The sequence below is a fragment of the Anabrus simplex genome, chromosome 5, assembly GCF_040414725.1.
Source record: "Anabrus simplex isolate iqAnaSimp1 chromosome 5, ASM4041472v1, whole genome shotgun sequence".
NCBI lineage: Eukaryota > Metazoa > Arthropoda > Insecta > Orthoptera > Tettigoniidae > Anabrus > Anabrus simplex.
This window is the reverse complement of record NC_090269.1, coordinates 418,393,988-418,418,514: the sequence shown is the minus strand read 5'-3', so window position 1 is coordinate 418,418,514 and position 24,527 is coordinate 418,393,988. Positions and strand designations below refer to the sequence as shown.

The 24,527-nt window shown below is 38.1% G+C and overlaps 1 protein-coding gene across 1 annotated transcript in view; it reads left to right on the top strand.

Annotated features, from left to right (window-relative positions):
* Pdi (protein disulfide isomerase) overlaps positions 1 to 24,527 on the top strand; it is a 168,654-nt gene that overhangs the window by 130,059 nt on the left and 14,068 nt on the right. Inside the window, exon 7 of the mRNA XM_067147785.2 lies at positions 4,372 to 4,542. Within this exon, the coding sequence (XP_067003886.2) occupies positions 4,372 to 4,542 (171 nt within the window). The remainder of the gene's footprint in view (positions 1 to 4,371; positions 4,543 to 24,527) is intronic.

Below are 24,527 nucleotides of genomic sequence, written 5' to 3'. Positions count from 1 at the left end.
ATGAGGCGCCTCGTACATTGGACAAACAGGCCGAAGTTTTCACACTAGGTACTTGGAATATTTTAATGCCATCAAACACATAAGTTTTCAGCCATGAGTTCCCGTATGAAGGAAACGGGACATCATTTAACTACTATAGATCAAGGCCTCACAATTATTTAAAAAGTAGGTAAAGGGAAGTTGACGAATTAATTAGAAAACATCTAATATATTTTTAGACCAATACTATAACAAAAATCAAAACCTCAATGTTATAATTGAAATAAAAAAAACCATTATACGAAATATTACCGAAATTAGAGCGATCACTAAATTTAAAACAATACAACCTTCTAAAGAATCTTAAATTATCATCTTCCAGGACCCCTACTATTTTAGAAAACACAACTCCTACCCTGTCCGTCCCCGCAAACCCACTGCAACCAATAATACATAAACTTAACGCCCCGCCTAATCCCCCACCTCCACCACACTCGCCTCCCCTAATCTCACATCGTTATAACACCAGAAGCGCAAGTGTCAGTCATTTCAACGCTACTATAGCAACTGATTAACACTATAATAGTCGAAAAGATAAATGAAATTACATACAACGTTTTTCTTTAACTCACCTTTACGTTAACCGATTAACATCATAATCGATAAAGGGGTAAGTGAATTTACACACATCGTGTGTTCTTTGAACTCCCCTTTCCTTCAGTTTCATTCCTTAATACGTAAATCTCCTCTTAAACCACATTTCCCTTTCGACTCTCTATATAAGAAGCCACAGTCGCATCTTCCAGCTAATATAAACCCAGCCACTTACCATCGAGCACTCTTCCTCACTCGTACATGCTTTAAGAAGAATGCAGACTTATCTCATCACACGAGATTAACAACAAACTAACTTTTAATTTTATTTAATACTTTTCTTCGTCATTATTCTAAAGATCAAATTGTTTAAGCTCTAAAGTGATTTCTTACGCCCTCAACCTTTTAGTAGAATTAACTGTGTTCTCATATAACTTTATAGTTGTGGCTACTTACTATCAAGCATTTCCCTCGCTCCTACAGCGTAATTTGGGAGGGCAGCAGAATTGTCTCATCATTTAAGACAAACTAGCTTTAAAATTTATTTAAACTCCACTTGGAGTAATCAGTAACATTTTTTCTTCATCACTATTCTAAAGATTGAACTGTTTAGTCTCCAAATTTATTTCTTATGCCAGTCTCCAAACTTATTTCTTATGCTAATATGCAACTTATCACATTTTTAGACAAGGACATTCATAAAGGTATATAAATTAGGACTGTTTGTAAGGCTTTATTATAAGAATATCTTAACTACTGTCATCCCTCTCGCTCATTTTTTGACGCATGTACCTGCATCATCCTCACTTTTATAATTGTGTAATTTATCAAAAAAAACTACAATTAAGAGCAATCAGGATCTTGATTTATTATATTTCTGGTTTGAGATTAAGGCTCACGATGCCCTTAAAAAAAGGGCAAAACATGTCCCTATAATTTACTTCATAAGATTAATTCTTAAATAAAATCACTCTTTATTTATTGAATAGGTGGAATCAAATAAACGTTAATATTTCTTTGACTTTAATGTCCTAAGGAGCCCTCTGGTTTCTTTCTCACTAGAACATCCAAGCAAGGAAGGCATCCGTCCGAGTCCATCTCCATAGTGAATTTTATTGAAGGATGTTGCTGATTTAGGTGGTTTAGAAATAGATGAGGTTTCTCAGGACCTTCTGTCCAGACCACAAATGCATCATCAACGTACCTCCACCCTATCATAGGTTTGATGGGCGCCGAAGCAATAGCCTCCTCCTCAAAATGCTCCATAAAGAAATTAGCCACTACGGGTGAAAGTGGACTTCCCATAGCCACTCCGTCTGTCTGTTCGTAAAAATTCCCACCCCACAAGAAATAGCTGGAGGTCATGCAGTGGTAAAATAGCTTAGTAATGTCCTCAGGGAACAGGTGTTCAATGAGAGACATGACCGAGTCAGTCGGCACTTTAGTGAACAAGGACTCCACATCGGAACTCGCCAAAAGTGCATTAGGTTGAAGGGTTATGGTTGACAGCTTGTTGACGAAAAACCGACAGTCCCTGGCGTATGATTCAGTACGTCCTATGTGTGGCTGAAGCAATTTGCTTAGGTATTTAACCAGAGCATACGTAGGAGAACCTACCGCACCAACAATAGGTCTTAGGGGAACATCTTTTTTTTTATGGAACTTAGGCAGTCCATATAATCTAGGTGGCACGGCATCCCCCGGGGACAGATATTTAGTCTCCTCTTTTGGAATTGAAGATTGCCTTAAGAGCTTCACGGTGGCGTTGGACACACGAGTGATGGGGTCACGTGAGCTCAGTCTGTAAACAGACTGACAATATAGCCGAGATCTTATTCTTATACTCGTCAGTGTCCATAACCACTGTCGCTTTACCCTTATCAGCTGAGAGAATGGTCAGTTCAGAATCATCTCCAAGTTCCTTCAGAGCTCTCCTTTCGCCTCTTGTTAAACCACAAATGCCGTATTGCACGCTTAATGTTGCACAAAATTCGAGTTACAGAGTATTTTTTGCTTCAAGGGAGGAAATGTTTGCTTCAAGAAATTTGTTTAACCGAATTTTGAGTAACAAATAAATACACATTAAGAATAGCACAAACGGCCGGGAAAGTTGTTATTTGGGATACTGAAAATTCAAGTAATTGAGGTTTGATATATCGAGGTTCAACTGTATTTCCCTAATGGTTCAAGATACTCAAATGAGGTTTTCGGTAAATAATAGTACGTGGGCAACGAGAAACTACCTCACTCCTAATTTCTCTAGTATGCCTCTTCAATGATACCTAGTCAATCTATGACCGCTTATGGCAGAGCTGTTGGAGATCCATCCAGCCTTAGGGCTGACGACTGAACATACATACACATACAATGCATAAACCTGATAAGAGTTCATTGAACCTGCAGCATGGAGCAGGTGATGTTCACTTACAGTTGTAGACTATGCTCGCAGTGCATAATTTTGCTGTGATTGATTTGTAGCAGTGCGGTGCTAAGCTTGACTGGGCGACGAGGATGGAGTACAATGTACCTGGGCATTTTTGGGGCACACTGCATTCCAAAAACTAAATTACTCATTTTTTTTTTTTTTTTTTTCAAGAACTTTCCATGCAGGTTAAAATGTATGGTTTCTACTGAAGATATTTGGTTCACTTTCTCTGTTATGTATATGACAGATTACTTGCCCTCCTACGTACTATCATTTAGCAAAAATCTCATTTCATTATCTTAAACGAATGAGGAAATATTTAGGGTGACCCTGCTAGCTGACTACCCAGTATACTGCGCACTAACTGAACGATTCTTCTGCTTTGAAAGTCAAGATCTTGAAATTGTGGAAAGATTCGAGTACTTGGAAAGCAAACTGTAGAATGCAGGATTGGACATGGAGATCAGTGAAAGGATAAAGCGGGGTAATGCGTTTTGCCAGCGTGTTGGAGAATTGATCTAGAGAAGGAAGTTAATTATTTCTTCTTATTATTATTCTTATTCTTATTCTTCTGTATCTGGGAAAGTAATAATCAGATTTTTCCTTTGCAGAATTCGTTGCTCTGATTGCAGTTGCAGAAGCTAAATTTAGGTTTTCCTAAGTGCAGGTGAAATCCATCATAAAACACTCATGCAAATGTTCTGGAGTCTGGATCCCCCCTGCACCGTTGCATTTCACATTAACCCCACTTCACCATATTGCTTCTGCACTTTGAAATCTTGGGTCTTACCCTGTTCAGAGTCTTCCAAGTGGTAAGCCTGCATATTTATTTGCAGTTTGTTTCCAGTGTGCAGGTCTCTGAAGAAAGCTCTTCATGGACTTCAGTTGAACGTTAATAATCCTGTGGTTACATAACATATAGTGTATCTGACATTTGATATCTGTTTCTTCCTTTCAATCTCTCCAGTCACTTGACGCCTGAAATTGGAAGGTACTGTACCTGCCAAAGGACAGAACAGATGTTGGTCTGAAGTAGCCTATAATGTATTACTGTAAAAATTGGTACATTGGCCACCCCTGCTATATAATATGCATTTTGATAGCACAAATTGATAGAAGAAACCTCATCTTTATATTTGTCTTTTGAGAAAATATTTTCACATGATGGAATTTAGCCCGTTACACTAGTAATATACCTAAGCTTGCACACAAGCACAAATAACTACAATATGCAATGATGAAAGTTCCATCTGATTTTATTGTGATTGTTTTCTAACTGTCCTCTAAGAAGAACTGAGCAGATGATTAGATGATTGATTAACATATTGACTTAATTCCATCAATTGATGTTATTTTTATTTTTATTTTTCAAGCAACATCTGCTGTCTCAAGAGCTTCCTGATGATTGGGACAAAGCTCCTGTCAAAGTCTTGGTCTCGACAAATTTTGACGATGTTGTATTCGACAAGGATAAGGATGTCCTGGTTGAGTTCTATGCCCCATGGTGTGGCCACTGCAAGCAGCTGGCTCCAATTTACGATCAGGTGAGTTTTAGTTTGTTGCTTTGATGTATGCTATTCTGTGTGTGGTGCCAGAGTAGTTGCCTTTTATTATTCCTTAGTTGTCCACCTCCCTAGTGTAAGAGTGTTATTAGCTGCCGTCCTTGGAGGCCCCGGTTCATTTCCCAGTACTGCCAGAGATTTAAGAGTAGCAGAAGGGTTATGTAGTTAAAATGGTAGGTTCAGCTCATCTTCATTGGAGGTGTGCCTGAAAAGTACTACACCACCCCAGGACGGGGTACGTGTTTACTTCCTGTTAATTCCTGAATTTAAGCTTAGACACTATGATTATACGGATCCAGACGCATTGTATGTACATTGTTGGCATATTGGTGCTTTAAATGTTACATACAATACACTATTGAGTCGGTTAGGTGGTGATAACAATCAGTGCATTTTGATGTTTTGCTTACTGATAAGCCGTGTTTCTTGACAAGGTGAACCATTTTTGTGTGTTATATTAAATATTTGCTTTCGTTTTGCATACTCATCACATTATGGCAGCCAAACAGCAAAAACTCATTTCACTGACTTTTGAAGATAAGGTAAAAGGTGCTTGAAAAATACGGAGAGTTCCCACAAAAATAATTGCAAATGAAGTTTTTGTGGACATAACTACGATCAAAGACTGGAGGAAGAGTAGGCAAGATTTAGAAATTCATACAATGACTGTTTTTAAGGAAGAAGAAGAAGAAACAGCTTGCAATGAATAAAATTATCACAAAAATGGTAAATAAAATCTGTCCATTACTCAGATCATTCACAATTCACCATCATGAATTGAAGTTTCACCATAGGAACTTTCGTTGCTGGCATCTTTCCTCAAATAGTCTTTCTCGGTACCGTCCACTGAATTTGAAATCCACTTCCAAGGTAAGGAAAACTATCCACACACTCTGGCTTGTGGTCTGCTAGTTTTACACTTGCTGGACGCCCTTCTGTTAACTGCCATCACCACTGTTTTGGTCTTGCTGCTGTTGAGGTTATATTCCTGGAACTGGGATTTCCATACGTTCATTCTGGTCTGTACTTTCTCTTCTGTTTCACCCCAAATCATGTTCTCATCAGCAAAGGCCACTGCATTGAGTTCACCTAACTTTTCCTTGGCCTGCTTCATTATATTGTCCATAACAGTGATGAACAGTAGTGGGGACAGTGCACTTTCTTGCTGAGCTCCACTCTTTGTCTCGAACAATAATGATCGACCTTCCCTAATTTGTACACAGCTAGTACAGTCTTTGTACAACATATGAATTTTCCTTACCAGTCCTTCAGGCACATTTCTTTTCCTCAGACACTCCCAGATTTTGTCTCTTATAACACTATCATAGGCCTTTTCTGTATCCAGGAATGCAATGACCAGGTTCTTGCCTTTCTCCCAATAAGTTACTTTTCCATCAGCATGCAGGTGCTAAAAATTAGGTCCATTGTTGACCTGTTACTTCTGAAACCATTTTTGTCCTCCTCTAACTGTGGTTCAGTGATGGCTCTGTCTCCTTTCTGTGATCTTCTCTAGAATTTTTAGGCCATAAGACAGAAGGATTATTCCTCTATAGTTGGTGGCTTTCATTCTGCTGCCTTTCTTAAAAAGGGGAATTATTATAACTTTCTTGCTCCAATCTGAAAGTATTTTGTTGTCTGGCCATACGGCATGTAGTACCCTGTGCAGCCATTGTATACCCTGGATGACTGCTTCCTTTATCATGTCCGCATTCACTTCATCTGCACCTGAAGATTTTCCTTTAGGCATAGATTTTAAGGTTGTCTCCATTTCTATCCAGGTGAGGGGAGGTTTTTCATTGTAGGCTTGGATTTCCAGTTCTATATTTTGTTCTTGAACTGGTCTGTTCAGTAGGTGGTCGAAATGGTTCTTCAGGACTTCCCTCATGTCACTTTCTGTCTTAACCAGATTTCCATTTTCATCTTCAAGTGCCTTTATGGTATTGATTGGTTTCCTTTTACCTCTGATAACACTATACAGTAGTTTCTTATTGCCTCTGCTGTCTTCCTTCAGTTTCTGAGTGAATATATTCCATGCCTAGGTCTTTTCTTCTGTAACTGTTCTTTTAACATCCAGTTTCTTGTTTCGGTATAATTGTTTGAGGTATCTGATCTTTGTCTCATCTCTAGTAAGATCCAGTTTATTTTTCTCCTGATCCCTTTCTTTCTACAAGAGATTTCTTTCCCTAATTGCTGCTCTCACTCTTTCATTCCACCAAGATGTTTCCTTCTCCCTTATTTTCATACGTCTTTCCACAAACTTCAGTTGCTTTCTTAACCAATGTGTCCCTTCGTCTGGTCCATTCTGCCTCTCCATTTTTCCTTTCATCTCTTGGTAAAAGGGTTTTTATCTGGTTCTGATACTCTGTTCTCTTATCTGTTTTCTGGAGTTCCCATACTTTGATTTTTGGCATTTTCCTGTTCTGTACTATTGGCATATAGAAGTTTCTTAGGTCCACTGCTAATATACGGTGGTCATTGTCAAGGCTCTCACTGGGTATTACTCTGACATCTGTTACTATTCTGCTCCTTTCTTCATCTGAGATGACATAATCAATTACAGTCTTTTGTAGTCCATCCCAACTGTATCGTGTTATCTTATGGCTCGGTCTCTTCTTGAACCAACTATTTTTCACCACCAACCCATTCCTCATACAGAAGTCAAGGAGAATGTTCACCTTCCATATTTCGTCCACCATATCCATGAGGTCCCGTTACATTCTCATATCCTGTTCTATCCGTCCCAATCTGTGCATTCAGATCTCCTGTAATGGTTTCTCTCTCTTTACTATTAACTTTTTCCAAATCATCAAGAAACTGGTTTTTATCCTCTTGACAGCATCCAGTTGGAGGTGCATACACCTGTACCTAAGTTAGTTTTCCTTTCCCTAATTGCACAGTCATCTTTATTATTCTCTCACTAACATTCTCAATGTCTCAGACTTCTTCTAGATCTTTACTCATGATGAAACCAACACCATTCCTCATCTCTTTGTCATTTCCATGCCAATACAGTGTATACTGTTTTCGTAATTTCTTCATTCCTTTCTCTCTCCATTTGGTTTCACTCAGCCCCAGTATCATTAATTTCCTCCTTTCCATGAGGTCCACTAGTTCTTTACATTCTCCTGTGAGACTGAGTAAGTTGATAGTCCCAATCCGTGTTGGTCTCTTCCAGGATTTTTGCATTTTTGCAGGACCCTATCATCAGGCCATAAACCACCCCTGACATGAGTCTGTTCATGCTGGCATCTTAATTTACTTGATTAATGTGTTTTGAGACTTATGTGTTTGAAAGCAACTACAAATAGGCTCTTTTACTGGCTTGCTAGGCCTAACTTAATTGAGGATTTTCTTTCGGGGTTTACTCCCTTAGCCTTTGAGGATCCCTCCTCATTCCACAAGGCAGTCGGTTCCATCTGTACTATCCCCAGAGGAATGGGTTGCCTCCTCCATACCGAATAATATTCTCCGCTTTTGCTGCCGTTGAGGTGTGGCGTTTATGCCACAACGAGTGACAAGAAGCAGTACGGGGGGGGAGGGGATAGTGGGAGAGGTTTTCCGTGGTAGATACAAAACAAAAAGAACATATTACCATTCGATAGTTTTAGACAAACAACTGTATTGTAACAGTAAAATTTTAGCAGAATTCACACTGATTAACATAGGAGCAAAATAGGTCCGAAACAAACCCTGGACATAAATCACCAAAGCAATTTTTTTTTTTTTTAACTTCCCTTAAGACGAAAGTTAATAATTCACAAATAAGAAAGAGTTAAAAAGGAACTACTACGCAGGACTTTGTTACAGTTTTCAAATAATGTTCCATACACGATCATCTCAGATGATATTCTTTCTGGAGAAATAATTATAAAACTTTTGAACGAGCAACTTTTTTTTTATGATGATAATAATAATTGGAATAGTATGTTTTTGCACACTACACACAGAAGAACAATAGGTCCGAGAGAGATCCCGACATGAATCACCAAAGCGATACCCAAGCTTCCCTTAATAGGAAGAAAGTAATAGGAAACTACTGCACAGGATTGTTTACAATTTTACAAAACATATCATACATCATGATCTCAGGATAATATTCACTGTAGATTCCATCTATACAAGGGAACTACTACACAGGATTTAGTTACAATTTTCAAAAAAAAAAAAAAAAAAAAAAAGGATTTCATACATAATCATCTCGGATGATTTTCTTTCTAGGCTAGGGAAATAGACATAAAACTTTTGAAAAAGCAACTGTCTTTTTTCTACGATGATTATAATATTTGGCCACAATTACAAATCAAACACCTCCAGGGCGTTTTTACAAAAACCTAATGATCCTAGTGAAAGAGGAAGGGGAGGGAAAGGAGGAGGATCAAAACAACAAGGGCATGAAAGGAAGAGATTTTTTTTAAAAAGAGGGATTCCGAGTGCGCGATACTGGAGAAAGCTCATCCGCCAATTAGTGTCCAAATTTCAAAGCTTGAGAAAATTCTGTTGGCGATGTCCACCCTCAGTCCACATAAATTAATTTGCAGAACGTAATTAAAAGGTAAATTTGATAAGTAGAAAGTGGTAAGAATTTAGGCGTGAACCAAGGCCTTTGAAAATCAAGAGTGTATTAACACCCAACACGCCTGAATGCCTAAAAGTTTTCCAACTATGTAAAGTTTTCCAGCTGGACGGGAATGGAAACCGCATCGCACGGTAAGTAGAGCGAGGTCAGTGGCCCCTCCACACACACACACACACTTACTTTACACAATTAGATACCAGTCTGCTTAAGACGGGCGAGGCAGTCCAATATATACATGCCCGGAAGCGAAGACCAGTCTATTTTAGAAGGTTTAAGTGACGTGGCAGATGACGTAGGTGGTGTAAAGCAGACATGGGACGACAGTCGGTATGTTGAGAGTTGCAGGAGCGGAAAGATGGGTGAGCACAAAGTAAGGTTAATCCAATGATATGTAGTAGTGTAGATGACAAAAGCAGGTGATGATGATGATGATAATAATAATAATAATAATAATAATAATAATAATAATAATAATAATAATAATAATAATAATAGAGCGCATATAGTCCAGTAGAAATGTAGATATTGCAGAGTATATGGAGACGTAGATGTGATGATATTTCCAGAAGCGTGTAGAAACGTAGAATGAGGGGTTCTGGCAGGAGCACGTTACATATTCCTGCCACCGAGCGGAATCCGAAGGATGGGCGATAGCAGGTCGGCGAAGCAGCAGCGATGTCCTTGAGCGGCTCCTTCTCAGGAATCGATGATCGGTGACCAGAAGAAGCGCAGTATCGGAAAAGAAAGAAACAAAGGAACAGCAGAAATATGGAAAACAAAGAAGCAAGCAAAGCAGGGAAAATATGGAGAAGAGAAAGAGAAATAGAAAAGGCATAGGTAAAGGGGAAGAGAAAAAAAAGGGGGAGGGTAAACAAAGTAAAACGGTCTGGACCAAATAAAAATACATTTAAGGTGGCCAAATATAAAAATACAGGAAATTTCCCATGAAAATTTGAAAAATCAGAAAAGGACGCCAAGTAAGGGCAATTGTAATTCAAAGAAAAAGGTGCATAGGAGTCTGACATCAAGTCTGTGTGGGTGGAGGGGAAAAGGACTGGGTGAGCCAAAAGGGGGGGAAAAGTAGATAAATTTACAGAAATGTGGACCAGAGTAAACAGAGCAGACAGAACGTAAGCATAACTACCGTAAAATAAACTTGAATGAACTCTGCCTCAGTACCCAAGCATAGGAAAGAAAAGGAAGAGAAAAAAATCAAGAAGAAAATTTCTTAATTTCGGAAAAGTGGGCCTTCCGAATGTCCTGAGGGTTGGAAATAGACTGCAGTTGAACAGTAACCGAAGAAGGGAAAGAAAGAATTCGGTATGGGCCAATCCAAAGATGGGAACGCTTAGTCGAAGTTGATGTTGGGTAGAACTGATGGGATGCTTTTTTAACAAAACCTGATCAAAGATTTTAAAGTTGGGCGGGCGGAGGCGGGAATTACGTGTTTCTCGGTGAAGATCCCTGGCATGATTTAAATTACAAAGAGCTTTCTGTAATTGAGAGACGGTAAGCAAATGAGGAGGGGTAAGCAATAAAGAGGCCAAATTCCAATTTAAAGATAAAGGAGTATGAAGATCTTTTCCCAAGAATAGCTTGGCGGGAGAAAAGGAGGTAGAATCCTTAACGGTAGCGTTTAAAGCTAAACAAAAGTAAGGGAGTTCGGTATCCAATGACTTTTGATCTTGGGAATGAAAGAAAAGATTTAAGGTTCTGCTGGTAATGCTCAACATCATTTGCCTGAGGGTGATAAGGTGAGGTACAAACTTTTTTGATTGCATAGGAGAAACAAAAGTTATAAAAAACTTCTGAAGTAAAAATAGCAGCATTATCAGAGATGAGAATTTTTGGAATGCCTATAAGAGGAAAAACTTGATTAGTTAGTAAATTAATAATAATCTGAGAAGAAATGTTACATAATGGACGTACAACAAGAAATTTTGACAAACCATCCAATAAAGTAAATATGTAGGAGTTTGGTTTTGAAGATTTAACCAAAGGACCGACAATGCCGATGTAGAATTTCTCGGCCGGGTAAGTAGAGGGGGAGGCAGCATATGCCCCAAAAGGTTGATGTTTTAGGGGCTTGTGCTTTTGACATAGGTCGCAAGATCAGACGCAAGAGAAAACATCCTTTCGCATTTTGGGCCAATAAAACTGAGAGGCAATTTAAAGTTAAAAACTTCATGATTGTTCCGTATTGAATAGAGAAATAAGATGTACAATATTATAGGGAAGGATCCACCTTTCAATACTCCGTAGTAAAAAGTAGTTACAACCTGTTTATTGGGACCGGTTTCAACACATTTCAAGTGTCATCATCAGCCAATTAGCGAAGATCTTAAAACAACTAATATATTGAACACAGGCAAAATATTAACATTGTATCATATCGTAGCAATTCAGTTAATGTTCAAAACACAATAATCACAGTCAAGAGAGTAAACAGAACATCACTATCTTGCGCCGAAAACAAATATATTTGAAGTTCATAAGCAGATCAAGTATGCACTTATGTAAAGTCGTTGCTAGGCAGGTCTTGTAGGCATTTGTTTCTCCGGCCGAAGAGTAAAAGGTGACGTGAATGAAGTCTTAGGAAAACAGTGTAGGATTTAATTTCGTCAAAATCAAAGTGGATATATAGGTTTTAAAATAATTTAAAACGTTAAAAAAGAATAAAGCCAAATAAAAATATATTTAAAAATGGGAAGAAATAATGAAAGAAATACGAGGTTCATCTCGAAACAACTTGCCGTAGTAATTGATAAAGAAATGATAAATAGAGAAAGGGGGTGGGGAACGTTTATTAGAGGGTGGTGATGGTGGTTATTGTTATTAGAGGAAATACAATTGGGCAACAATCCTTTATATAACACTAATTCGAGGAAAAAAGAGGAAGAGAACCTACACTTCGAAAAATGAAGATATCGGTTAAAGGAAGACAAGGGCCACGAAGGGCGTGAAAATGAAAGACTCCCTAGCCCTCGCAAACCTAATAGCATCGGGGTCGGAAAAGAACAAGAGTTGACCAAGGGAGGTCGGACAGGATAGATGAAAGTGAGGAGCCTGGCACAAGTAAGTGGAAGCAATGTCAGGACTCAGCTAAGGGCCCCGTGGTCGCCAACCCACGCTCCGAAGTTCAGATCCCCTGGGGGATGGAGGGTGGGAAGAAAAGAAAAATGGAAGGGATCCGATACTTCGAAAAATGAAGATATCAGCCAAAGGAAGACAAGGGCCACGAAGGGCGTGAAAATGAAAGACTCCCTAGCCCTCGGAAACCTAAAAGCGTCGGGGTCGGAAAGGAACAAGAGTTGACCAAGGGAGGTCGGACAGGAGAGATGAAAGTGAGGTGCCTGGCACAAGTAAGTGGAAGCAATGCCAGGACTCAGCTAAGGGCCCCGTGGTCGCCAACCCACGCTCCGAAGTTCAGAGCCCCTTGGGTGGGGAGGGGGGGAACTAAGGAGGATCAAGGGGGGTGTTGCGGAAGGGGGAAGTGGCATGAGAGGGTATTGCGTAAATTGTGAAAGATTGATTCCTTATTTGTTGACTTCAGGTTATTTAAAAAGGAGATGAGAAAATCGAAAAGGGCATTGGGTTTCTCAGAAATATCATTCAGATTAAGATTTTGATTGAAAAACTGGTCAAGGTGTATAAAACAGTTTTCGGTGATGTCTAGGAGAGGGCCTTTATTTAGAGTGCTGAGAATTTCAATATCCTGGTTTATTGTAGTGAAAGCATGTTTTGTGTCGTGTATGTGTTGTCCCACTGCCGAAAATCTGTTGTGCTTTATTGCATTAACGTGTTCAAAGTACCTAATTTTGAAGTTGCGACCAGTTTGACCTATGTAAGAAGAATTACAGTTGTGGCACTTAAAACGGTATACACCTGATTTAGAAAAGACACTTGTTCTATTTAAGGAGTAGGAGTTATGTAATAATTCAAGGTTTCTATTATTAGTTCGAAAAGAAATCATGGTATTGTGTTTTTTGAAGACATTAGCTATACTATAGGTGTTTGTATTGAATGTGAATGTGGTATAAGCAGCTGGTTTGGGAATATCTTTTAAGAGTGTTGTGTTAGGGCGGTGTCTAAATTTGTTAATGATTTGTTCAATAAAATAAGAATTATAACCGTTAAATTTGGCAATAGAGCGGATGATGTTTAGTTCTTTATTTAAGTTTTCCTTTGATAGCAGAATTTTGAAGGCGCGGTTAACCATACTGTTGTATGAAGCACGTTTATGTGACTGTGGGTGAAAAGAGTCTTGTTTTATGGTATTAGCTGTATGTGTGGGTTTTCTATAAATCATATATGATAATGAGGAAGGTAATCTGTTTATTGTTATGTCTAGAAAATTAATTGATTTGTTTGCATGGGCGCCCACAAGGGGGGGCACTTGCCCCCCCCCTGGAATTCTAAAGATGTTGATGTTCAATTGTTTAATATCATACCAGATTATTTCATAAACTGAAATTACTGACAGTCATCTAGCATATGTTATAACTGGAAGTTTCTGTAAAGAATTTAATGTTGCTGATGTTATATTGGTTTTTATATTCAAGAAAATTGTTAATGTGCCCCCCCCCCCCTGGAAAAGATCCTGCGGGCGCCCATGTTTGTTTGATTCTGTTTCAAGAGTGAATTTAATATGTGGATCAATTTTATTGAGGCTATTAAGAGTAGAAGCTGCATTGAAAACTCTATCATCCAGTATAACAAATGTGTCATCCACATATCTGGCCCAAAATAATACATGTTTAAAGTCGTCGTTGTTATCAATGAAACTGTGTTCTAAAAAGTCTAGGTATATTTCTGCAAGGATCCCCGAGGCTGGAGAACCCATAGCCAAACCATCTTGTTGATAAATTATATTGTCGAAGATGAAGAAGTTGTTAGTAACTACTAATTTTAAGAGGGTCATAAAATCATTAATTTCAAGTTTGCTTAAGCAACTATATGTATTTAGGTTATTTTCATTAATAGGAAATAATTTTTTGATATTAATACTGGGATACATATTGACAATATCGAAAGAGTGTAGAGAATGGTGTGGTTGGATTTTAAAGTTATTTAATTTCTCAACTAGTTCTTTAAACATGTATTATTTTGGGCTAGATATGTGGATGACACATTTGTTATACTGGATGATAGAGTTTTCAATGCAGCTTCTACTCTTAACAGCCTCAATAAAATTGATCCACATATTAAATTCACTCTTGAAACAGAATCAAACAAATCCATTAATTTTCTAGACATAACAATAAACAGATTACCTTCCTCATTACCATATATGATTTATAGAAAACCCACACATACAGCTAATACCATAAAACAAGACTCTTTTCACCCACAGTCACATAAACGTGCTTCATACAACAGTATGGTTAACCGCGCCTTCAAAATTCCGCTATCAAAGGAAAACTTAAATAAAGAACTAAACATCATCCGCTCTATTGCCAAATTTAACGGTTATAATTCTTATTTTATTGAACAAATCATTAACAAATTTAGACACCGCCCTAACACAACACTCTTAAAAGATATTCCCAAACCAGCTGCTTACACCACATTCACATTCAATACAAACACCTATAGTATAGCTAATGTCTTCAAAAAACACAATACCATGATTTCTTTTCAAACTAATAATAGAAACCTTGAATTATTACATAACTCCTACTCCTTAAATAGAACATGTGTCTTTTCTAAATCAGGTGTATACCGTTTTAAGTGCCACAACTGTAATTCTTCTTACATAGGTCAAACTGGTCGCAACTTCAAAATTAGGTACTTTGAACACGTTAATGCAATAAAGCACAACAGATTTTCGGCAGTGGGACAACACATACATGACACAAAACATGCTTTCACTACAATAAACCAGGATATTGAAATTCTCAGCACTCTAAATAAAGGCCCTCTCCTAGACATCACCGAAAACTGTTTTATACACCTTGACCAGTTTTTCAATCAAAATCTTAATCTGAATGATATTTCTGAGAAACCCAATGCCCTTTTCGATTTTCTCATCACCTTTTTAAATAACCTGAAGTCAACAAATAAGGAATCAATCTTTCACAATTTACGCAATACCCTCTCATGCCACTTCCCCCTTCCGCAACACCCCCCTTGATCCTCCTTAGTTCCCCCCCTCCCCACCCAAGGGGCTCTGAACTTCGGAGCGTGGGTTGGCGACCACGGGGCCCTTAGCTGAGTCCTGGCATTGCTTCCACTTACTTGTGCCAGGCACCTCACTTTCATCTATCCTGTCCGACCTCCCTTGGTCAACTCTTGTTCCTTTCCGACCCCGACGCTTTTAGGTTTCCGAGGGCTAGGGAGTCTTTCATTTTCACGCCCTTCGTGGCCCTTGTCTTCCTTTGGCTGATATCTTCATTTTTCGAAGTATCGGATCCCTTCCATTTTTCTTTTCTTCCCACCCTCCATCCCCCAGGGGCTCTGAACTTCGGAGCGTGGGTTGGCGACCACGGGGCCCTTAGCTGAGTCCTGGCATTGCTTCCACTTACTTGTGCCAGGCTCCTTTCATCTATCCTGTCCGACCTCCCTTGGTCAACTCTTGTTCTTTTCCGACCCCGATGCTATTAGGTTTGCAAGGGCTAGGGAGTCTTTCATTTTCACGCCCTTCGTGGCCCTTGTCTTCCTTTAACCGATATCTTCATTTTTCGAAGTGTCGGTTCTCTTCCTCTTTTTTCCTCGAATTAGTGTTATATAAAGGATTGTTGCCCAATTGTATTTCCTCTAATAACAATAACCACCATCACCACCCTCTAATAAACGTTCCCCACCCCCTTTCTCTGTTTATCATTTCTTTATCAATTACTAGGGCAAGTTGTTTCGAGATGAACCTCGTATTTCTTTCATTATTTCTTCCCATTTTTTAATATATTTTTATTTGGCTTTATTCTTTTTTAACGTTTTAAATTATTTTAAAACCTATATATCCACTTTGATTTTGACGAAATTAAATCCTACACTGTTTTCCTAAGACTTCATTCACGTCACCTTTTACTCTTCGGCCGGAGAAACAAATGCCTACAAGACTGCCTAGCAACGACTTTACATAAGTGCATACTTGATCTGCTTATGAACTTCAAATATATTTGTTTTCGGCGCAAGATAGTGATGTTCTGTTTACTCTCTTGACTGTGATTATTGTGTTTTGAACATTAACTGAATTGCTACGATATGATACAATGTTAATATTTTGCCTGTGTTCAATATATTAGTTGTTTTAAGATCTTCGCTAATTGGCTGATGATGACACTTGAAATGTGTTGAAACCGGTCCCAATAAACAGGTTGTAACTACTTTTTACTACGGAGTATTGAAAGGTGGATCCTTCCCTATAATATTGTACATCTTCTTACTGAGAGGCAATGCGAGAATAAGATTTCGCCATTCCAAAATGTCCACCAGTAGAGGACTCATGAAAATATTGAAATATCATGGGACATAATGCGGAAGGAAGAACCAAACGAGGGGTAGGTTTGAAAACAATGAGTTGATTTACAATTCGAAAGGGTCCAGAATAAAGAAGAAATGTTTTTTAATTGTTGACAGTATGGATCAAGGTTTCTTAATGGTCTTGACATGACTGAAAGGACAAAGGAAAATTTATGAGAGGAGAAACAGAATTTACCGTAGCAACCGGGAGGTGGTTTATTTCGGAATCGGCAAGATGATGATCTTCAAAGAGGTGAGACAATGCATCAGCGACCGAATTTTGAAAACCAGAGACAAATTTCAGGTAGAATTTAAACATGACAAACGAAGCAGCCAACGACCAGTGTGCCCAATTTTCGGAGCAGTATTAAGTAATTAAGAAAGAGCTTGGTTATCAGTGCTCACGATGAACTCTCAATCGAGCTACTTCTCAAAATGTTCAGTTGAGAGGATTAAAGCAAGTGCTTCCCGTTCATAGACGGAATATTTACGTTCCACAGGTGACAATAAGCGACTAAAATAGGCAATAGGGCGGGTTTCGTCCTGCACAGTTTGTTGCAAAACAACGCCAATGGCGACATCGGAAGCATCCGTAAAAAGCTCAAATTTGATGTTAAAATCAGGAATTTGCAAAAGAGGAGCTTGTGATAATTTGGCCTTTAAACAGGAAAAGGCATTTTGCTGTGATTCACCCCAGTGAAACTTTACGCCTTTGCATTTCAATAAGTTAAGAGGTTCGGAAATATGGGAAAAAATAGGTATGTAATTTCCATAAAATCCCACCATGTTTAGGAAAGAATGTAACTGCTTCAAGTTCTTAGAGGGCTTGTAAATTGCAGAAACCCTATCCGGATCGACCGCAACACCGTTAGAACTAAATATGTTCTAAAAACTTAATCAAAGTTTGAGCAATTAGGACTTTAGAAGGATTTACCGTTAAACCCACTGAACGAAGACTTGTTAAGACTTCACGAACATGCTGTAGGTGAATGGGAAGATCAGGGGAATAGATCAAAATATCGTCAATAAATGGGAACAGGTATTGATATTTTATGTCAGAAAAAAGTGAATCAACATAGCGTTGCATAATTTGAGAACCTAAATTGAGGCCAAAGGGAACTTTTTGAAACTGAAAAAGACCATTAGCAGTAATGAACGCAGTGTAACGGGAGCTAATTTCATCTAAGGGAATTTGATTGTACGCAGAATTAAGATAAAAAATGGAGTAATATGTGGCATTGGAAAAATGTTGATAAGCGGATTGTAATTTGGGCATAGGATAGGAATCGTAGAGTATCCGAGCATTTAATTTTCGATAATCCACAATGAATCTAGAAGATCTATTGGGCTTATCGACAATAAAGGCTGGAGAGGCATAATTAGGAGTTATAGTTTTGTCTTGGAGCATTTTATCAACTAATTGATTTAAAATTTCCATTCGAGGAGGCCTTAAAAAATAGGGGGATGGGCGAACAGTACTAGTATCGATTAAGTCAATATGAGCCCTGAAATTTTTTACAGTACCAAGAACAGGAGTGATGACATCAGAAAATTCGGTTAACAAGAGGCAATTTGATCAGAATTAATAGAATTGATACTATGAGACATCGATGAAGTCAAAGAAGGTTAATCAGCAATATTAATTAATGGAATAACTGTTGAAGAAAAATGGAAAGAAACTGTAGAGTTCATTGAATCAAAAATAAGGCCAGTATGAGAGAAAAAAATCATACCCTAAAATAATACGGGAAGATATGTCCGAAACAACAAAAAAGGTAAACAGCCAGGAAAAATTTTAACAGTGAGAAAAATATGACCGAGAACATCAATAGATTGATTAGAAGCCGAAACAAAACAGGCAGTAAAAGGAAGAAAATTAAGATAAGAGAATACCTTTTTCAATGATTCAAAGGAAGATGAACTGATTAAGGAAACAGCAGCTCCTGAAACAAGAAGAGCGATTGAAGGGACATTATTAATGGTCAAGACAATATGAGAAGTAGGGGGTATAAATGACGAACCTTCAGTCAAAAGGGGTTGAGAAGAAAATTTAAGTGGCAAAGAATGAACATTGGAAACAAAGTTAGAGGGGAACCGAACAACAGAAGACAAATTTTTCCCATCATGACGCCTACTGTCTAACGACGCGGGTGAGACACGTTTCCCGAATATGGAGTAGCACAATTCCTAGAAATATGGCCCTTTCCTTTACAACGGAAGATAATAGGAGAACGAGTATTATCAGAAGAAACGGACGTAGAACGTAAAGCTATAGAAGGGGAAGGTGAAGTACGAGAATCTACTGGAGGTGGGATAGATGAGTAATAAGAAATATCTCCCAAAGAATTGGCATGAAATTGAGCTAAATTATAAAGCTGAAGCATGGATGTAGGAGGGCTTAAAGCGTTAAAGAGCTGCCGAAACGAAGGAGCGTAGAATTGGACAATGGAAATTAAGTCGTTGACAGAATGAGCGATGTTTAAAATATCACTGTAGGTTGTAATCGAATCAAGATAGTCATGAGCAGGTTCGGTGGGAAGTTGATGACTACGAATAAATTCAAGGGTAAGCTTACAACGTATTTCGTAAAGTAAGAAATAGGTATGTGTGGCATTGCGAAGCTGATACCAATTTTAAAAGCTTAACATATTATCAACCCAAAATTTAGTGAAAAAGCCAGCAGTTTTGGGGGGCAGTAATCCCATTAACTGAGGAAATGAAGCTAATTCGATGTTCAGAAATGTTCTAGCGGAAAAGAGCCACAAGGTCAATAGATTGTAATTTGGGTACTTGATCAAGAGATTGTTTTATAATCTGTACGTTCAAAGAGGTATCGACAGTATTGTATTGAGGTACTGAAGGGGGGGGGGGGGGGGTGAAAATGTGGATCAGGAGATCACCAGTTGAAACATTAGCTAAAGACAGGTTTCGATATAATGGGGGTGGGGATAAATCACTATCCTCGCCCAAGAGAAAATTATCTGTAAGGCAGGCCATAATGTTGAGAGAACAACAACAACAAATGGACAAAACATTAAAAATTATATAATTGAAGTTCAACCAATTCAATACATAAAAGAAAGAAATGTAGTAATTACATTCTTATTTAAATGGGACCGGTTTCGACCCTAGTCCAGGTCATCGTCAGCCGTAAAAACAAGTAGGTGAAATCACACAATGTTTATGAATATTGGAGAAATGGGTCAGATTCACACTCTGTCAGGCACAAAGTCACAACACTATCAAATAATATATGAAGATTATAAATAAACTTGAAGTCGCAGACGAATAGATTTGTAGAAGCAAACCGCCAGTTCCCGGTGATCAGCGCGGCACATTCAAGTTTATTTATAATCTTCATATATTATTTGATAGTGTTGTGACTTTGTGCCTGACAGAGTGTGAATCTGACCCATTTCTCCAATATTCATAAACATTGTGTGATTTCGCCTACTTGTTTTTACGGCTGACGATGACCTGGACTAGGGTCGAAACCGGTCCCATTTAAATAAGAATGTAATTACTACATTTCTTTCTTTTATGTATTGAATTGGTTGAACTTCAATTATTTAATTTTTAATGTTAATAATTTCAATACGGAACAATGAAATTTTTATCTTTAAATGGACAAAATTCAAAAATATCTAAAGACATATAATAACCAAAAATAGTATCAGTTTGAACAAGAAAGTATAATTAGAGTGAGGAGGAAAAAAAATGTCTGCTACCATTTGTGGCATTTATGCCGCAACAAGATAAAGTTCAAGTTTCCTGCATGGTATATTTACCATTGTTACTGTTAGAAGAATCAAGACGATTTCAAAGTAATGGCAACACTGCACCAAGAAGTCGATCGCATCAACCAAAGAGAACAAGCAGGGTGACAAGAAGCCGTACTGGGGGGGGGAATAGTGGGAGAGGTTTTCCGTGGTAGGTACAAAACAAAAAGAACATATTACCATTCGATAGTTTTAGACAAACAACTGTATTGTAACAGTAAAATTTTAGCAGAATTCACACTGATTAACATAGGAGCAAAATAGGTCCAAAACAAACCCTGGACATAAATCACCAAAGCCAATTTTTTTTTTTAACTTCCATTAAGACGAAAGTTAACAATTCACAAATAAGAAAGAGGTAAAAACTACTACTATTACAGGACTTTGTTACAGTTTTCAAATAATGTTCCATACACGATCATCTCAGATTATATTCTTTCTGGAGAAATAATTATAAAACTTTTGAACGAGCAACTTTTTAAATGATGATTTTTATGATGATAGTAATAATTGGAATAGTATGTTTTTGCACACTACACACAGAACAATAGGTCCGAGAGAGATCCTGGACATGAACACCAAAGCGATACCCAAACTTCCCTTAACAGGAAGAAAGTAATAGGAAACTACCGCACAGGATTGTTTACAATTTTACAAAAGCATTTCATACATCATGATCTCGGGATAATATTCGCTGTAGATTCCACCTATTGCCCGCTTCTTACCGGGCATAGCTCAGCCGGAGAACGAGAGTCCCGAGGGTGGACCGTTCGTTGTCTGGCTTTACTTATTTTCGAAGGCAGGGTAAGAGACAAGGACTAGCGACAATAACACAAGAATATAAAACAACAGGTTCTGACATTTATTATAAACTAACACATTTAACAGTAACAAATTTAATTAACAATCTTGATGATAAAATTAAATTTCTTCTCTGCCAGTTCCCCATCTCCACTATTCTCGGTTGACAATGTTTCTGTAATTATACATAACTTTTATTAGCCTACTTCTGGCTCAACGAAATAATAACAAAACAAAAATTTTTATAGGAGGACCTCCTCTCAATAATGATATTATTCTTTATAAGTTAAAGAAAGTGAAAATTGTCTGATTCCTATTTATCTTGAACGTCGAATTACCAGATTTACTCATTCCAACATTTACCTCAAATAAATCCTTCCTTCTTTAATATGCTGAATAAAGCGTTATCTCAACTAAATTGAAAATTAATTAAACCAAATTCTTATCAAAAATATCACTCAAAAATGTCTCCATCGGACTTTTTTGCACCATTGTGCCTGTACAATAATAATTCGTCTTAATCTTCCTCTAATATTTCGCCTGACAAACGTAAAGTCACTCTTTGGTATTTGACACTTCTAAAGAAAATCTTAACGCCACAGGCTTTACAAAATTAAATAGTGAACAAAGTCCACGGAATTGATCCTTCCTTATTCATTACCGTGTGACACTCTGAATCTTACTTTACTTAAATACCAAATAAAATCCACTAAAGATTTAAATTTCAAAAAGTTATGCCAACACAAACAACGACGCTGACAATCAGGTCTCAACGTAACGAACACGTGGTCTGGTCAAAATCATGGTCAAAGAAAATATTGCAATGCATTGAAATAATATCAATCACACACACACACACACCATTCACACTAAGGCACACGAGAATTACATAGGCGGTTTGAAAAGTTCTCAGAATATACTAGAATTAAGTATCTTACCTCGGTCGAACTGCTTTTATTTTTCAACATAGTCTCCCTGTAGACTAATGCATTTGGTCCAGCGATGTTCCAATGCCTTGACCCTATCTCGAAAATGATATTCCTCCAGGCCTGCAAAATACGTTTCCAGTTCGGCTGTCAGTTCTTCCCTTGTAGAAAATCTCCGTCCACCGAGGAAAATTTTCAGGTTGGGGAATAGATGAAAGTCTGATGGTGCCAAATCAGGTGAATAAGGTGGATGTGGCAACAATCCGTACCCCAGTTCATGAAGTTTTGCCATGGCAATAACATTTGTGTGCGGCGGAGTATTGTCCTGATGAAAGATTACATTTTTCCTTGCCAAACCAGGCCTTGTTTCCCGTATCTTTTCCTGTAGTTGGTCTAGGAGGTTTGCATAGTATTGCCCCGTAATTTTTTGGCCAGTAGGAAGATAATCTATCAGCAGAATGCTTTTTGCATCCCAGAATACTGAGGCCATGACCTTTCCGGCCGAACGCACTGCCTTTGCTTTCTTTGGTGGTGGTGAATCAGCATGTTTCCACTGCTTTGACTGCTGTTTTGTCTCTGGGGTATAGTAGTGGACCCAAGTTTCATCTGTAGTCACAAACTGGTGCAAAAAATCTTGATTGCACTGAAAACGGGCCAGGCTTTGTTCAGACATTTCCAATCTGGTGCGTTTATTGTCCAATGTCAAGAGCTGCCGCACCCATCTTGCGGATAATTTTTTCATACCCAATTCTTCGGTTAAAATATAATATACCCGTTCAGAAGACATCCCTACAGCTTCAGCAATCTCCCGCACTTTTAGTCGACGATCCTCCATGACCATTTTATGCACTTTTGCGATAAATTCTGGGGTCGTGACACTTTTTGGCCGTCCACTACGCGGATCATCATCCAAGCTCTCCCGACCAAATTTAAACTCGCTGGTCCACTTGGCAACAGTTGAAAATGAAGGAGCAGAGTCCCCCAGTGTGTTCTGAAAGTCAGCATGAATTTCCTTTGCTTTCATACCTTTCTTTTCAAAGTATTTAATCACTGCTCGAATCTCAGTTTTTTCCATTGTCACAAATCACTACGCGGGAACAACAACAAAGAGTCGTCACTATCACACTCCTGCAGCTAGAGCACTGGCGCGCCACGTGTTCGCTCACAAAGGATGTGTGATTATTGCGCGGGAACCTCGTTGCTCTAGCACTGATATCTAGCGGTGATTCTGAGAACTTTTCAAACCGTCCTCGTATTTACATTATTTACAACGAATTCTAGCCTTTGAATATTAATCTTTGATTTTTAATCCTAATATTTTAAATTTCTCGATGACGGTATCGGGCGAAGAAAAATATTTTACGTCCCTCAGGAATGTGATGAAGTCTGGATAATCAATTAATTAAAGAAGATGAAATTAACAACGTTGATCATGATAATATCGGCGGTTGATGTCTGAAGAAATTTGTCGACTACCGAAATGCACATAGAACAGGACAAATATAAGCGTTCGCCTTCATGGTTCATGAGTCACAACATTACTATTATTCAGCTATTATTATTCAACTCCAGGTCTATCAATTAACACGTGCTCCACTTGAAGAAATTACGTTCAACAACACGTATTCTCCAAAATAAGACTCAATAAATGTATTCACAAGTCACAAACGCACAGTAAATAATCCATCCCCAAGTCAATAAAATATAATAAATGATCCGACGAGAATCTGCCATATTCCAGGCTCATATTCATCCTAATTGAGCACACATTAACATTCTACACACAAGATCAAGCAATATTTAAACTCATGACCCTTATTCATTTATTTAACCCGAGATGAAAATTCCTTATTATTATTATATGCCGGATGACACTAACACGTCTTAAATCACACATGAAGAAACTCTTGCATAGAAATCCGGCGTAACACAACATGCTGTTAATCTGTCCCACATGATTTCCAAAAATAATATATTTTCAAAAATTAAATGTTAATTATCGGTGAGGACAATGATTTTTAAACACGCTAGACTGTTAAATGGGACAGCTAGAAAAATCGTAGAAGACACACACACACGTTCTAGCTAAACTAATAGAGATCAGTAATCATCCGCACACCAAATAACAAAACTACCATCTCCCATATGAAAGAAGAGTGAAAATATTCAAATTTACTGCAAGACTAGAAGAAATATTACCACTAATGAATAAGAAAGCATTATTTCTACAAAGATGAACAGATAAACATTAGTAAAGTGTACTTAAATGAATGATGGAACTGGATCTTCGCCGATGGTCTGGAACATGTGGTGAGTTATCTGCCCGGGGTCGCTATCTCCCCATGCCGGAGATTGCCTACATTTTTAGCAGATCATCGTAGCCTCGATGTTCCAAATAAAGTTGCGGCAGGCTTCCTCTTCACA